The 17,308-nt window shown below is 39.5% G+C and overlaps 2 protein-coding genes across 3 annotated transcripts in view; one reads left to right on the top strand and one right to left on the bottom strand.

The window, feature by feature from the left end:
* Positions 1–16,959, top strand: part of LOC149843578 (E3 ubiquitin-protein ligase SIS3-like) — a 68,792-nt gene extending 51,833 nt beyond the window's left edge. For both annotated transcript variants that reach the window (XM_089999929.1, XM_089999930.1), the window contains 3 exons: positions 14,792–14,911; positions 15,042–15,155; positions 16,270–16,959. In XM_089999929.1, coding sequence (XP_089856055.1) covers positions 14,792–14,911; positions 15,042–15,155; positions 16,270–16,674 — 639 coding nt within the window. In that variant the 3' untranslated portion in view covers positions 16,675–16,959. The remainder of the gene's footprint in view (positions 1–14,791; positions 14,912–15,041; positions 15,156–16,269) is intronic.
* On the bottom strand, positions 1,765–4,137 carry LOC149843579 (uncharacterized). Its single transcript, XM_089999927.1, has 2 exons — positions 3,262–4,137; positions 1,765–3,150 (listed from the first exon to the last, which is right to left on the bottom strand). Exons 1-2 carry the CDS (start codon positions 4,094–4,096, stop codon positions 2,762–2,764), a joined length of 1,224 nt encoding a protein of 407 aa, XP_089856053.1. The 5' UTR covers positions 4,097–4,137; the 3' UTR covers positions 1,765–2,761.
* Positions 16,960–17,308: the final 349 nt, after the last annotated feature.

Raw genomic sequence — 17,308 nt, 5'->3', positions numbered from 1 at the left:
TCTATCCATTACCCGTCCAGACATTGCTCATGCAGTTCATGCAGCGAGCTAGTTCCAGCACGCACCTACTACGGTTCATATGGTGGCTGTAATGAGAATTGTGCGATATATCAAAAATACCATCTCTAAGGGACTCTTCTTATCCTCTTCCTCATCTCTTGAATTGACTGCTTTTACTGATGCTGACTGGGGAGGTAATCCCAATGATCGTATCTCAATTACGGGTCCGTGCATTTTTTTAGGTGAATCTCTCATCTCGTGGAGATGCAAGAAGCAGCAGAAGGTCTCATTATCATCTACAGAAGCTGAATATCGGGTTATGGCGATGACAACTATGAAAATTGTGTGGCTCAGAAGTCTTCTTGGCGACATGGGCGTTCCCATTTCCACTCCCACCAAGCTCTGTTGTGATAACAAGAGTGCGATATACATTGCCAGCAATCACACCTTTCATGAGCGGACCAAACATATCGAAATGGATTGTCATTATGTTCGAGACAAGTATCTCAAAGGGACCATCACATTGCCATATGTCACTTCAGAGTATCAACTGGCTCACTTCTTCACCAAGGCGCTCCCAACTCCACGATTCATGTTTCTTCTTGGCAAACTTTCGGTCTTCTCCCCGTAAAGTTTGTGGGGGCGTGTTAAATTATGTATATATAAATATATATATATACATATACTTATATATATACATTCGTATATATATATATATAAGTATATATACGTATATATTGTTAAATATGTATATGTAAATGAATATATTTCTGTACTGTATTGTACCACTTGTACATCATACTGTACTGTATTGTACTACTGTACTGTATTGTACTATATTGTACAGCATATTGTACTGTATTGTACTATTGTACTGTATTGTACTGTATTGTACAGCATACTGTACTGTATTGTACTATTGTACTGTATTGTACCACTCGTACAACATATAAATATCAATGGAAAGGGGAGAAGACATCATTGCCGCCCAACATTTTTTTTTCTCTTCCCTCTTACCTCTCTCTCTATCTCTTGCTACGATAGTAAGGTGACTCCCACATCTGATTTCTCACATGGTATCAGAGCCAAGGGCGTGGTAATCACGATCATCTGGAAGGCCCCTAAGGACCTTGACGTGCGTTTTTGGGCGTTCTCAAGGAAAGTGTTTTTTTTTTTCCATCTTTTCTCTGTTGTTTCTCCGTTGAATCACTATATTTCGACGTCGTTTCTTCATTTCCTCATATCGTGCATCTTTTCCTTCTTACATATTCTGTTATCCCCAATTTTATCAACCCTAATTTCTGTTTTCCCCAAATTTGGGAACCCTCATTTCTCAAAAGTGCCTCTTTTCTCAAACTTCTTGTGATTTCTTATCTATTTCTTGCAATATAGTTGATAAATCGTACATTCTGCACGATTAACTAAAAAATCGTGATTTCCAAAACTCAAAAATTTCTGTCCGTACGGTTCTGTCCGTACAACCTACGAATTTCTGTCGTGCTGTTTGATTCATCTTTGATCTTCTTCCTTATGGATTCTAAAATCAGCCCCGAATTTCTTTCTCAACTTGTTTCTCACAAATTAACTCATGATAACTACTTTGGAAACGCCAAATTCTGCCGTTTATCCGAAGTCATGGTCTTTCCGGGCATCTGGATGGGGGATCACCCGCCCCACCTATGACTATTACGCAAGAGGTAACTGGTAATGATGGGAAGGTGAGTTGCATTGCTATTCCAAATCAGAGTTGCCAGTCGAGGAAGCGGGAGCGGGAAGCGATACGGGAAGCGGAAGCGGGAAGCGAGGCACTTTCAAAAATTTAGGAAGCGGGAAGCGTGGGACCACTTAGGAGCGAACCGGGAAGCGTCTCGGAAGCGACATAGGAAGCGTCTCGGAAGCGACATAGGAAGCGAACCGGAAGCGACCTAAGAAACTATAAATTTCTAAATTATAAATTATAAGCTACAATGTTCTAAACTCTAAGTCTAACCTTAAAATTAACATAATCCACTACTTCACTTCATCATGCAAGATTCAAAATAAAAGTATACCAAAAAAATATTATAAGACCATGACAAAAAAGTAACATAAAAGTTTTTAAGTTGGACAACTCCAACTACATCATAAAAAAAAAAAAATAATTCAAGAGTTCATTAATCTGTCATCTTTCTCTTCCCCTTCAAGTCAGCAATAGATCGCGAACTTTCTGCATCATCACGTGCATCTTGTCCTCCACGTCCATGTCTTCTGCTCCTTCCTTCATTTCCTATAATGAATACGTTAAAAAGTTAAAATGTTCAAAAACCATAATTTAAAATATAAAAAACACAATATCAACATACCTTGCCTAGGTCTCCGGCTAAAGAAACGATCAATCCGACCATGAGGAACTGATGGTCGCTCTTGTATATCTGCAGTTCTACTAGCTCTGATGGATTGATTTGTATCCTCTTGAACTTCATTTGTACGTATAATTATTGGAGGTAATGGAGCTCTTGGTTGTGCATCTTTATGTTTGGATTTGGAAATAGTGCTTGATTGTTGTGCACTATCATCCAAATCTCTCCATCGCATATCCTCTAATCTCAACGTATTTTCTTCTACAATAGGAAGTTCTGGATTGATATCCCATTTTCGACTAGGCCCTTCTTTATAGCGATTGTTGCACCTTTTATAACAAGAATATAAAATATGAATGCTAATAAACAATCAATGATAAAAAAAGAGAAAAAAAAATACCAAAACAAAAGTACAACACAGTTTAATTATACCTGTCAATCAATCGAAGATTGGAATGAATATACACTAAGGTATCAGCACGATCTTCATTGAGCCTATTTCTTTTAACATTGTGAATGTAACTATAGGTGCTCCACACTCTTTCTGCAGAAGATGTGCTAATAGGTTGAGATAAAACCTTAATGGCTAATGCTCTCAACTCCGGTGTATCACCACCATAAAAACGCCACCAATTAAGCACTGACATTGTAGGATTCAGTGCATCTATTCGTGCTGCATTTCGGCTAAATCTTCCACTTCTTGATGAAAAAGCCATAAGTTGTGACCTATAAAGTGTAGATAACTCTTCATTTCCAGAAGATATGACTTCAAGCGCAAGCATTGCACCGTCTAAGATATCATTATCCTTTTCTGCAAAAAAAAATGTTTAGTAACTATAACAAGAGAAATGCAAATGAAATAATAAAATAATTAAATCATTTAACTTTAAACTTTATTAAATAGATAGAATTAATTTTTTACCAGGAGAAACTCGTTTGACCCCTCCTGCTGCTGGGATTTTGAGATACTCCGACTCGTAATATTTTGGAGTAAGCATGTGGGCTAGACTATGGAGAGGCACATTCATTCTGTCCCATCTATTTGAGACAATCTTATGAATCTTTTCATATAAATCTGGTTGTCCTTTTAGATTGTCTTTGATTTCCTCCAACATGTTGTCCATGCCTTCATACACTTCACCAATTATAGGGCCTTCCTGATCACAAAATTTAATCATCTTGTAGATGGGTTTTGTAATCAATAATGCTAAACGTACAGAATCCCAATATTCTTCATCAAGAACAGTTGTTTCTGTTGTAAAAGCCCTTTTTTTCATAATTTCATCTGTGCATGATTGCTTCCAATCACTCCATCTATCTGAAATTACTGTGAGCCTTAAGCTCTCCCTCACATCAAGCAAGCGTTTCAAAGTAGTATAATGTGAAGCAAACCTTGTTTTTGCAATCTTTATTAATTCTAATTTTTCATTGCTTCTAAAGATTGCTAGTGCTTTTGAATGATTTGTGATATACTTCACAATTTCTTTACTCTGCAAATATGTTTCTCCCAACCAATGAAACTCATGTGCCAAATCCTTGAAGATCAAATTAAGTGTGTGCACAACACAAGGTGACCAAAAAATATACTTGTACGTTTGTTTTAATTCTTCACCTGCTAACTTGCAATTTGCTGCATTGTCTGTAATCACTTGCACTACATTAGAAGGCCCCACAAGTTTAAATCCCGTCTTCAAAAACTCGGCAATGTTTGCAGCTGACTGTTGCACATTAGAAAAATCGCTTGCATATAAGAACATCGAACCAAAACAGTTTGAGGCAAATATATTTATCAAGTGTTTGTTCTTGATATTTGTCCAACCGTCTGAGACAATGGAAACTCCAAACTCCTCAAACTTTTCTCGAAATTCATTTAACTCCCTGTGAACACACTCTTTCTCACTGTCAAGCAACGTTGTTCGCGCTTTTTCATATGATGGGGGTTTATATCCAGGCACTTTACTAACAGCAGATATCATCTCTTCCCAATATGGTGATCGAAGCACATTGAAAGGTATGCCATTTGCACACAAAAATCTGATAATTTTGTGATCTACATCATCTCTTTCTACCTTTTTAAAGGTATCACGAATATCAACTGTTTTTTGGCTTCCACTAGATGATGTAGTCATACTAATAGGCTTCTTCGGAGTATCAATTCTTGATCTCCTCAACTCAAATGCACTTGATGAAACCTCCACTCGACGAACTTGCCTCTTAATTTTTTTTGCCAATTCTGCATTTTTTGCAACTTCAGGGCAAAAGGCAATCCCAACACTTTGTCCCTTTGGAGATCCCATGAGATGTGCAAAAACTCGAGTATATGACCCATGATAAATATTTTTGCAGTGCCTGCACATAAAAACTTGGGTTCCACCTTGCTTTCCTTGCCCACTCTTCTTTTGTTTCAATACATGGCGCCATAGCACTGTTGTTTTATGCATGCTAGGCGGTTCATCATCTTGGTCATCTTCAAAATAGTAGTCATCCAAGTCATATTCTTCTTCATCTTCCTCATCAAAAAAATTTTCGTTTCGGTCCTCAAACTGATATGGACAAGCAGAAGATCTCTTCTCGCCCTTCCCAACACCACTAGATGATTCATGCTCCAAATTGTACAAAGAATCGTCATCGTCATCAGAATTATCGTGATCATAGCTTGAGATGGTCATTAATGAAGCAAAGAACATGCAAATATATCTGCATCATAAAAGTATCAGAATCAACCTAAAACACTTAAAAAAAGCTATTATTAACAGTAAATAATGGAGAGTGAAGAACACAAAGCATGGGGATGTAAACAAAAGACTAAGCTAAAAAAGGGGGGGAAATTACGTGCAATCTGACTATCACTGAACTAAATACTCAAACAGGCACTTCAAGTTCTAATAAGAAACAAGCAACATAAATAACTGAGAATATAGAGAGAGAGAATAGTTTGATTGAACTGCTAAATCAGATCAAGAACATATAAATCCAGTTTTCTTTCAGGACTCCACTAAAGTTCAATACCCGACTCATTGGGAAATTCTCCAAGTACCCATCAACTTAATTTTGCACAAATGGAGAACATTAAAGTGCTACCAGCCTTGGCAAACATTGATCTCTGAGACAATAGACTTAGAACTGAGGTTCTAAATCATTACGGTTATCTTCTTCATGATAATGTTCATTTACTATTTGTACCAGCTCACATCCTCCAGCAGCTCTCAGCCTCTCACTGTACGTCGGACTGAAGAAATAGCTTTTAAAATGTGGGAACAGCACACTCAAATGCTCTCCAATAAAACAATAATATTGCATATTATACCCGTTATACACCAATTAGCAAAAAAATTATTCATCAGTGTAGAATAGTTAAGATCATTAAAACCATCAACAATATCATGTTATCTCTAATGATACTTCCACCCCATCCGGTGCACTGATTTTCTTTGCCAACTGATGAAGTATAAAATGAACTTCCACATACACTATCACCATCATATCATAAACAACTGAAGAGTTAAATAAGAAGCTACAACACATAATGGCCAATGCAAATTAACAATCCAGCAGCCAGCTATATCAGAAAAGTTTTGTGACGAATGCATACCATCTGTTTAGATAAGAAGTTAATATTACATTTCTTACGCTATCAATAGACTAGTATCATGGAGACAATAAAAAACAACCCACTGCTTCATGCAGAATGAATAAAAAAAACGGCTGCGATAATGAATCAGAAACTAAAAAAACTACAAACAAACCCTTGATCTACAGGAACAAAAAAACCCTTGATAGTTATGAGAAATAGACGAGTCAAAAACCACAGTGGTTGTCAACATCGTCTGAAAAAAGGGAGAAAGGGGGGAGGACATAGGGCCACCCTCTGTCCCTATCGCCCACTGTGAGGAAAAGAGGGGGCGGAAGATAGAGGGTGTTCCTCTGTCTCCACCCGGCACCAGCACCAGCACCATGAAGAAAATAGTCATTGCCTCAATTTTCCATATTTTTTTGTTTTTATTTTTATTATTTTTTTCTTTTGACCACACTCGGTTTGGGTCACACCCAGATCAAGTTGGTCTGGGTGCAAACCCGCCAGACCTGGACTAGGTGGCCTTGGTCGACTCAGTCTGGTTCAGAGTCTTCAGAGTTCAGACCCACACCAAGTTGGTCAGTGGTCTTTAAATGGCTAAGACAAAGGTCATGACCTCTGTCCGTGGACTCTCCCTCTCTCATGGCTGCTGGTGGCTGAGGCAAGGGCACCCCCCATGTTTCGCACTTCTTCTTCATGGTGCTGGTGCTGGTGCCGGGTGGAGACAGAGGAACCCTGATATACACCCTGAAAAAAAAACCCTGCGATAGATCTACACCGAGAGTGTTGCTGACTGGAGGGGAGCTCGCACGACAGAGAGATAGAGAGAGTGACAGAGCGTGAGAGAGGGGGATAGCGTACCTGAAGGTGAACATCTTCATCTTCGGAAGTCGGTGGAGGCCACCAGAATTTTTTGAGGTCGCCGGAACTCGGAGCTCGCCGAAAACTCGAGAGAGACTGAGAGAGAGAGAGAGAGAGAGAGAGAGAGAGAGAGAGAGAGAGAGAGGAGTCGGAACGCGTGAAAAAACAAAACCCTAAGCCCCTTTTGATTTTATTTTTTCACGGGTTTTATAAAATACCCATTTTAACCTCGGTAAAAAATATATTCATGTTTAAAAAAAAAAAATTTTAAGGGCAAACACGACCTTTCCATAATAGCGTCCCCCTTTAAAGGGGTACGCGTCCCCCTTTAAAGGGATACGCGTACCCCTTTAAAGGGGGACGCGCTTCCCTTTAAAGGGGTACGCGTACCACTTTAAAGAGGTACGCGTACCCCTTTAAAGAGGTACGCGTACCCCTTTAAAGGGGGACGCGCTTCCCTTTAAAGGGGGACACGCTTCCTCAATTGAACTTGCGCTTCCCCTCGCGTTTCGGAAGCGCTGCGTTTCGCGCTTCCGAAACGCGTCCCGGGGAAGCGCGCTTCCCCTATTCTATAGGCGTTTCCGGTAACTCTGTTCCAAATCCTGCGTATGATGTTTGGTTTCAGAAGGACCAATCTGTGGTTGCCTATTTGACTGCCACGTTATCTGATCGTATATTACAAACTATCTCTGACCATTTTACTGCTGCAGAACTATGGAGACATCTTGCTCACTCTTATTCACAGGTTTCTGAATCACGTGCACTTCAACTGAAATGGCAGTTCCAATCTATGCGAAAGGGAACTAAGACCATTACTGAATTTCTAGGGGATATCAAAATTATCATTGATCAGTTGGCCGCTATTGGATATCCTGTTTCTGACAGAGATGTTGTTCAGCAGGTATTGGGAAGCCTTGGGCCCCAATATCGTATGTTTTGCACTGCATTACAGGTTGCCTCTACACTTCCATGCTTTGAGGATTTACAGGCCAAACTCCTACAGTATGAAGTTAGTTTGACTCAAGATCATCTTATTGATGATCCTCATCCTGTCATGTTTACATCTGGGTCTACCTCATTTCGTCCACCTCTGCTCATATGGGCCGTGGAGGACTCCTTCCTACTCCTACTGCTCCACCTGCCACTAGAGGTACCCGTGTCCCTACTTGCTTCCATTGCAACAAGCGTGGCCATGTGAAAGCAGATTGTTGGCACAACCCACAGAATCGCAACAAGGCAGGGAGGCCAGGACCAAGAGCTGGACAGATGAATGTTAGACAGTTTCAGGGGCAGCCGCAGGGAAATTTTCGAGCACATCAGGGTACTGATCAGGGACAGAGTGCAGGGTTGCCACATGATGTGCAACAAATTCTGATGACTGCATTTAACAACATGAATTTGCGTCAGAATGATGATGGAGTTTGGTATATTGATTCTGGAGCAGCCGCACATGTTACTTCTGATGCAGGTAAACTTTCCAACATGGTTCCTTATATTGGCACTGGCACTATTGTCACGGGAGATGGTTCCCACCACCCTATTTCTCATACTGGAAATGCATCTCTCTCTTTGTCACAATCTACACTACCATTGAAAAATGTCTTACTCACTCCTGCCATTGAGAAAAACATTTTATCTGTTTCTAAATTGGTTGATGAAACAAATTCATCCATGGAATTTACTCCGTCTTCTGTTTGTCTTAAGGACCTTCGAACCAAGAAGATGCTCGCTAAGGGTGAACGACGCGGAAACATGTACGTCTTCGAAGCAGCCCCCGGGACTTTGAAGACGTCATCTACCGTGTCTCCATCTTTTCCTGCTTATTTGAGTCAGTCTTCTTCTGTTATGCAATGTAATAAGCCAGTTTCTTGGCATCGTCGGTTAGGTCATTGTAGTCAAGGGTTCCTTGACAAATTGTCTTCTTAGGGTTTTATTCCCAAAGTCAAATTAGATTATAAGTGTCCTAGTTGTAATGTCTGCAAGAGTCATGTACTTCCCTTTCAAAGTATCAATAAAAGAGCTTCCAAGCCATTTGAAATTATTCACTCTGATGTTTGGGGCCCAGCTCCTGTTTCATCTCTATCTGGCTCTCGTTATTATGTGTTATTTCTTGACTCTTTCACTCGTTACACTTGGATTTACTTTATGAAATCTAAATCTGAAGTGTTCAAACTTTTCAAACAATTCCATGCTCTTGTTCAGAACCTTTTCAATTCAAATATCACTTATTTCCAGTGTGATGGTGGTGGAGAATACATATCTCATGATTTTAGTGAATATTTAAAGGACCATGGCATCACACGTAACTCCTCTTGTCCTTACACTCCACAACAGAATGGAGTAGCAGAACGTAAGCATCGGCATATTGTTGAAACCGCGTTAAGTATGATGCACAATATTGATATTTCTTTCTCTCTTTGGACTGAGGCCTTTCACACTGCAGTGCATATCATTAACAGGTTGCCTATGGAATTATTAGGAGATCAGTCTCCTTATTATTTGCTTCACGGTTCTCACCCTTCTTATGATGATTTGCATGCTTTCGGATGCATTTGTTATGTCCATGTGGATCATTCTTTACGTAACAAGTTTCAGGACAGAGCAGTTCAGTGCAGATTTCTGGGATATGCCGATGGGTATAAAGGATATAGATGTTATGATCCTATTTTGGGTAAGATTAAGGTGTCTAGAAATGTTGTTTTTGATGATGACCATTTCAGCACTTGTGATACTTCTCAGGTATATGAGCAAACTACTTATGATCCATGGCTTTGTGATACTTTGCTATATGACTCTATCAGAGATCCTGTTGTTGATGAACCAATTCAGTTTGAAGCAGACAACTCCATCATCCAGGATGCACCTTCACGGTTTTCAGGTTTGGTTTATGCCCGTCGAGGAGCCCCTTCAACTCCATCTCACGAGGCTCCCCCTCTTCGACGATCCACACGTGAAAGGCATCCTATCCATCGTTGGGTTAGTTACAACAATTTTTCTCTTGACTTTCAGTTGTTTCTAACCAATGTGGACAAAAAGAAAGAGCCGTCTACTTTCCATCAGGCAGCCCATTCTCGAGCTTGGGTTGAAGCTATGAACGAAGAAATGGCAGCACTTCATGAATGTCATACATGGGATATTGTTCCTCGACCTGTTGATAGAAATGTTGTTGGTTCCAAATGGGTTTACAAGATCAAGCGTAAACCAGATGGTAGCATTGAAAGATATAAAGCTCGCCTTGTTGCACGCGGATTCACACAACAATATGGGCAAGATTATGAGGAAACTTTTAGCCCTGTTGTCAAAATTGGCACCATTCGTGTGATCCTCACTTTGGCACTTCAGCATGGTTGGTCTCTTAGCCAGTTGGATGTCAAGAATGCGTTCCTACATGGGGACTTGAAGGAAGAGGTGTATATGGAGCAACCTCCTGGATATAGTGAACATGATGCGGCTACATGGGTTTGTAAATTGAGAAGGTCTCTTTATGGTTTAAAACAGGCATCTCGGTCTTGGTTTGAGAGTTTCTCCATGGAAATTCAGCAGCATGGCTTTTCTAAGAGTATACTTGATCATTCTTTATTTATGTATAAGAATGATCATGTTACTACTTGGGTTCTTATATATGTTGATGACATCATTATCACTGGGAGTGATGATGCACATATTGCCTTGGTCAAGTCTTTACTCATGGCCAAATTCAAGATGAAGGACTTAGGCCCATTGCGATACTTCTTGGGAGTTGAAGTCAATAGACAAGATGATCGACTCACTCTAAGTCAACACAAGTATACTCTTGACATTCTTCACACCACTGGTATGATTAATTGTAAACCTCTCAGCACCCCATCTGTCTTAAATCATAAGTTTAGTGCAAAAGAAGGCCAATTATATCATGATTCCACTTTATATCGCCGCATTGTTGGTATGTTGCAATATCTTACATTTACAAGACCTGACATTGCTTATGCTGTAAATCAAGCATCTCAGTTTATGCATGCTCCCACTGATTGTCATATGGAATGTATTAAGCGTATTCTCAGATATCTGAAAGGGACTATTGGAGATGGATTGCTCTATCACAAAGATGAAAGCTTCACTACAGGACACCGTTTACTTACATATTGTGATGCAGATTGGGGTGGGGACCCTGATGAGCGTAGGTCGGTTTCAGGATATTGTGTTTTTATTGGCCCAAATATTGTCACTTGGAGTAGTAAGAAACAAAAGGCCATTGCTAAATCCAGCACTGAGGCAGAGTACAGGGCAATGGCAGCAGGGACAGCTGATGTCACTTGGGTACGACATCTTCTTCAAGAGTTGAATGAACCTATCTCTTCCTCTCTGCTTTTATGTGATAATCAAAGTGCCATTAATATTTCTTTTAACCCTATTCATCATTGTCGCACGAAGCACATTGAGATTGATCAGCATTTTGTTAGACAAAAGATTGAAACAGAAGAAATTGAGGCTTCGTATGTCAGATCAGAAGACCAAGTAGCAGACATCTTCACCAAAGGATTGGTTAGTCATCAATTTTGGTTACTTAAGGGCAAGTTGAGCATGATTGAAGATCATCCTCAACTTGAGGGAGGCTGTTAAATATGTATATGTAAATGAATATATTTCTGTACTGTATTGTACCACTTGTACATCATACTGTACTGTATTGTACTATTGTACTGTATTGTATTATATTGTACAGCATACTGTACTGTATTGTACTATTGTATTGTATTGTACTGTATTGTACAGCATACTGTACTGTATTGTACTATTGTACTGTATTGTACCACTCGTACAACATATAAATATCAATGGAAAGGGGAGAAGACATCATTGCCGCCCAACATTTTTTTTTTCTCTTCTCTCTTACCTCTCTCTCTATCTCTTGCTACGATAGTAAGGTGACTCCCACATCTGATTTCTCACATATATGTATATATACATAATATAGCCTTTTTATTTTTTGTATAAACCAAAAACCCGATAGGGGTGTTTTGGTAATTCTAAATGTACCTTTTTCTTTTTTACCTTTTTCCTTTTTTCCCCTTTTTTTCTTTTTCTTTTTTATTTTTATCTTTTTGCTTTTTGGAATCATAAAGGGGCCCCACCCATCTAGTCGTTGGGGCCCCAACAGTCATATTTATGACCGTTGGGGCTCCCAACGACTAGAAGGGAGCCCCCTTTATGGTTCCCCTTTAGTGCTTCCCTCCTCTATATAAAGAGGAGGTTCCCCCTTGTAAATGTATGGGTTTTACACCCTTCTCTTCATTTCTTCAATAACATCCAACTTATGACTTTAAGTCATTTTCTATATTTGTGAGTTTTGTGTGTGCACATTGGGTGTTTGTGTTCTTGGTTCTAGTAGTCACTCTTAAAGAGTGACTTTTTGCTCTATTGGTGCTTCCGCCTCTTTTCATTACATACCTACAATCTATGTCACATAGGTGCGGGTGTGGATGCGGCGATGTGGCACTTTAAAAAAACTTGGGTGCGGGGAGGATATATATATATATATATATATAATTTTTAACAGTTTTAAGTTAACACTACGTGTATTTGTGTGCATTTATGTATATATATATATATATAGATAGATAAAAATGGACTTGATTAGGGTTAACTGAATCTACTTTTGGATAGAAATGAACCTCTGTGTGGTTGACTTCACCTAACACAAAGGAAGCTGTGTCCAAGTGTCGCACCCGCCAAGGTGCGGGTGCGACGTGGGTGCGGTGCCCTGTTAGAAGAGTCCGTGTGACATAGCCTCCAATTTTGGTGGCTAGGTTGGCCTTATGCTCATTTGGCCACTCAATATCCCCCTTTTGTGTGTTCTTCTAGGACCAGCCTGGCTGGAAACTGATCTGATGGGCCGTGCCACCCTCTCACTTTCTTGTCAAGCCTGTTGGATGATACTAGCAAATACAAATTTGTATAATTTATGTGATACTTATGCGTGTTTACTAGTTCCCTACCCACAACTCCTCTACATGTCTCTAATTACAATTGGTTATTTAGGTTGTGTTAAGAACTTAAGAGTTATGCAGCTCCCTGCTTAAACTAAAAGAGAACTTCCTAAACAAAAGCATTGTCAGTTTGCATTTTATTCTTTTTCAGATCAAACTTCTGGCTATGATTAAAAAAAAGAGAAAAAAATTGAAACAGTTACAATTTGTTCATCAGTTAATATTCCATTTTAATTACCAGAGAATGTAAGTAGAACCAAAATTATTTTAGACAGTGGATCTTTTTCTGCATGCTCATTGTGAAGCCCGAGATTCTTGCTTTCCGCCAGTGTTGTGAAAAGCGTTGAGGCGTAGCGAGGCGCTCCACCAAAATCTGAGGCGAGGCGTAAGCCTCGAGGCGTAAAGCGTAAGCCTCAAAAAAAAAATTAAACTTAAAAAAACTATAAAAAATATCTAAAGTTATAAATAAATAAAAAATTCTTTATTGATGAAGCAACAACCAACAAGAAATAATAAATCTCAAATAAATACTGAAAAAATATGAGATTAACATGTAAATAAATACTGAAAAATATGAGATTAACATGTAAAAGTAACATTAATGCAACAATGTATGTAAGTATCTAAAAAATAAAACATGGGCATTCATTAAATAAAAAATTAACATTAACAAGTAAATGCATCTTAGCATTAACAATACCATGCCATAATTAGAAAATGTAAACATTAGAAACCAAAATTCTCTTCAATTAAAATGATCTCTTGCCGCATTTGCAGAAAAAAAAAATGAGCTAAAAAAACATCTATTGAGAACATTGCATCTATGCAGAAATCAATATTAAAATCTGATAAGTGAAAATCAATATTAAAAGTATATCATGTCATTAATATTGTGATCTATGAAGAAAATTCAGGTCATTTGACAACACCTTAGAATGATTTTCATTCAAACAATAAATAACATCCAAACGTTGATATCAATGTCCAAACAAATATTCTAAATCTTAAAGACCATTTAGATTATACTGTATAAGGAGGAAAGAGGATAAAGACATAGCACATTATAATTTAATGCAACAAGAGAGCATCCAATGAACAGATTTTTGTTTTTTTCAACAAGGGAACATCCAATGAAAATAAAATGCTAATACAAATACAGCAAGGGAACAGAAAGTAGAACAATACAACAATTTACTGTTTGCACATGCTAATAAAAACCATTCATTATAAATGAAATGCAAACGACACTCATTTCAGCAATATAAAAACAAATCAGGACACAAGAAACCAGCTAAGTTTTTTCAACAGACACTATATGGGATGTTCATCGCATGGATGAATGGCATCAGGTTGACCTGTACCATCGAAAGTAGAGGTCACGCGTGGGCTGCAAAATTCATCAAATGTTGCAACGAATGGTCTGCAAGAACTCACGTGTGGGCTGGACATGCTAAAAGCATCCACGCTCATCTAAAGGAGATGGGACACTGCACTAGACATGCCTGTGATAGCACGCTAACAGCACAACAGTTGCAGAGTTGCTGATACACTCATTGAAAGGGGGGAAGAGCATCAACGATTGAGAGAGAGGGGGGGAAGAGCACACCTGACCTCCGAGAGAGGGAGAGCGAGCCGGCTCAGTGGTGGCAGTGGTGGCGACGTGTGTAGGTGAGGAGAGGGAAGCACGAGCAGGAGAGGAGAGGGAAGCGCGAGCTGGAGATCGAGCAGGCGAAGGAGGAGCGTGAAAATATCTTTTTAAAACTGCGTGAAAACCCCTAATTTCTGGTCAAATGGGGGCTTTGACCCTCATTTGACCAAAAAATTAGAAGCGTATACGCCTTGGCTTGAGGCGCGCCTCAAGGCGTATGAGGCGCACGCCTCGAGCCTTTTGCGCTTTATATGTGCGCCTCAAGGCAAAAAGCCCCTCGCCTCGAGGCGAGGCGCGCTTTTTGTGCCTTGAGGCGCGTTTTTAATAACACTGCTTTCCGCGTTTTAAGTATAAAATTCAATCATTCTATTTCCTATCTGATCCCTTTAATGCTCTCTCACAGGTGTTGGTGGATATGATCCGGGTTCCTGACTGGGCATTTGAGGCTGCTGGTCAGGAGTTGCGGGGGATGGGCCAAGAGACAGCTGCATATCATCCAGGACTTTACTTGACCCCAACGCAGGTATTAACTCCATAGTTTCATGAAAATCAGTAGCTGGAACACTATTTGGTTAAGCACTTACACAAGACTCTGACACAATTGACATTATCATCTTGCTATCAGAAATTGTAACGGGTATGGTTCTGTGCAGAGGGAAGCTGTAGAAGCACTTATTCAGGAGCTCCCAAAGTTCCAGTTAAAGGCTGTCCCCACTGATTGCAGTGAGTGCCCAATCTGCCTCGAAGAGTTTCGTGTTGGCAATGAGGTATCTTTTAATGCATCTGTGATAGTAATATAGAGATTGCTTACATCTTTTTAAGATAAATGAACCAAAGACTATTCTCATTGATGACCAAGTGGTGTTACTGTGATCTGCCACTGCACAGATAAGTCATCTTTTTTCTTCAGAATAGCAAGCTAAACCACCTGTGTAATTTCTCTTATATATATAAGAAAAGTGGTAGCTGCCTACTACTTTTTGAGCCTACTGCCAGCCTACCACCAGTGAATGGTGTTTCCAGGTTGTTTTGCTCAAATCTGACCCTCCAGATGTGTTTGGCTGCTTTGGCATGGTCGATTTGCTAGTAAATGACACCTGGATCATGTTTTTCCGATAAAAAACATGATTTTTTAAGCATTGATTTTTTTTGAAAATTGTAGACCATCAATTTTTAAATCTTATAAAAACCTACCTGCACGTCGGAATCAGGTGATCCAAGAGTCGATTCCTATAAAATCAAACATGTAGATCACATCTGTATGGTCAGATTTTGGAAAAAATAGAAAAAACCCTTTCAAGGCCCTGTAAGCTGGTGATAGGCTAGAAAACTGTTAAGCAGCTACCACCTACTATATATATATATATATATTAGTAATCGGTCCGTGCTAAATGAAATATGCTAAATAAAATGTGCTGAATGGGTTTATCTGCTCTTCCGGTGTTTTTTCGCTGTTCCGTCCTCTTAAATGTGTTGGGTATGGTCAATTTACGAGGAATCTACACCTGGATCATGTATTTTCGATGAAAAAATGATATTTGGAGCCTAAAAAATTTACAAAGATTTTGGACCGTTGATTTTTTGAACGTTATAAAACCCCACCCATGTGTCAGAATCGAACACTTCAAGAGCTGATCCCTATAAAATCAAGTACATAGATCACATTTGTACGATCAAAATTTAAAAATAAAACAAAAAAACCCTGAAAAACTCATTTAACATGTTTCATTTAGCATATTTCATTTGGCACGGACCCATTAGTCTCTCTCTATACATCATGTTTATGAGAGAACATGAACTTTGAGGTGCTTTGTACGATGTGTATAAGCATAAACTTTGGACAATTATGCTGTGTGTTGAATTGTGCGGACATGTATGCAGGTTCGTGGACTTCCCTGTGCTCACAATTTCCATGTGGACTGCATTGATGAATGGCTTCGTCTGAACGTGAAATGCCCACGCTGTCGATGTTCTGTGTTCCCTAACCTTGATCTAAGTGCACTCAATAACATCCGAGCTGACTCTGGCCGACCTTCTGGGAGCACTGTGATCGCTGCAACTGCACGTTATGTGCATGCGCAATCCACGCCCCTGAGTAATCAGATGTGCTTGCATGGCTTGCTTCGAACTGTTCGCTCAGAGCATGTGGCTTCCAACGGAGATGCTGAAATGGGTGTCACCATTGGTGCTGGAGCGGAGCCAGTTGTTTACAGTGGCCAGAATCAAGGGCCAGCCATTCCGGAGATGTGTGTGGTTGTAGATCAGTCTCCTCCATCCCGTTTCTGATATATACGTGGGTCCATGCTTATATTGTACAATTTTGCCTCTCCATCTCCTCTGTATGTCTTTCTCCCTCATTGCAATGTTGATAGGCCCATTTTGTTGCTCTGGCTTCTCTGTTTGTTACTGTGAATTTGTTTGGAAGAAGAGTAGTCTCTCTCTCTCAAACACCATGTCTTTGTCGAGTCAGTATTGGGAACCTCTTAATCAGATACAATTATCATATTCTACTGCTTTTCAAGATCCGAGTTCCAGCTAGTTCAGTTGGTTCAGTAAAACCCAGTTCATTCATAATCCTAGTTAGTGTTGATTGAAAAATAATAATAATAAGATAGCCATGGTAGCAACGAGGACAAAGTTGAATAATTTCAGCACCTCTATAACCATAACCTTGAGACTGGATATAGATTCCAATTGTTTGTATAAGCAAAGTTGAAGTTTGTCCACGAAAGTCTCTGTTCATCTGGTAGGGCCGATTTGTGAACTTCAGCAAGGGGCCTCACAAGTTCGAAACTCGTTAGTGCATGCCCCTTTCGCCGGCACAAAGCTGAGTGTACTTTGGAATGACGTGTTTTTTTTCTCACAAGTGAATGAGGTGTTTTTCTCAGTTATCTAAAAAAAAGAATTGAAATTCATTTCT

Source organism: Nuphar pumila, chromosome 3 (genome assembly GCF_984573655.1).
Source record: "Nuphar pumila chromosome 3, dmNupPumi1.hap1.1, whole genome shotgun sequence".
Lineage (NCBI taxonomy): Eukaryota > Viridiplantae > Streptophyta > Magnoliopsida > Nymphaeales > Nymphaeaceae > Nuphar > Nuphar pumila.
This window is presented reverse-complemented; position numbering and strand designations above follow the sequence as displayed.

What these genes read in the sequence shown, in the direction of transcription:
- LOC149843579 (XM_089999927.1), bottom strand. Translation starts at nt 4,096, where the DNA reads ATGTTCTTATATGCAAGCGATTTTTCTAATGTGCAACAGTCAGCTGCA. An exon ending in GGTCAAACGAGTTTCTCCTG is followed by an intron (nt 3,151 to 3,261) that starts GTAAAAAATTAA and finishes TTTTTTTTGCAG; the next exon opens with AAAAGGATAATGATATCTTA.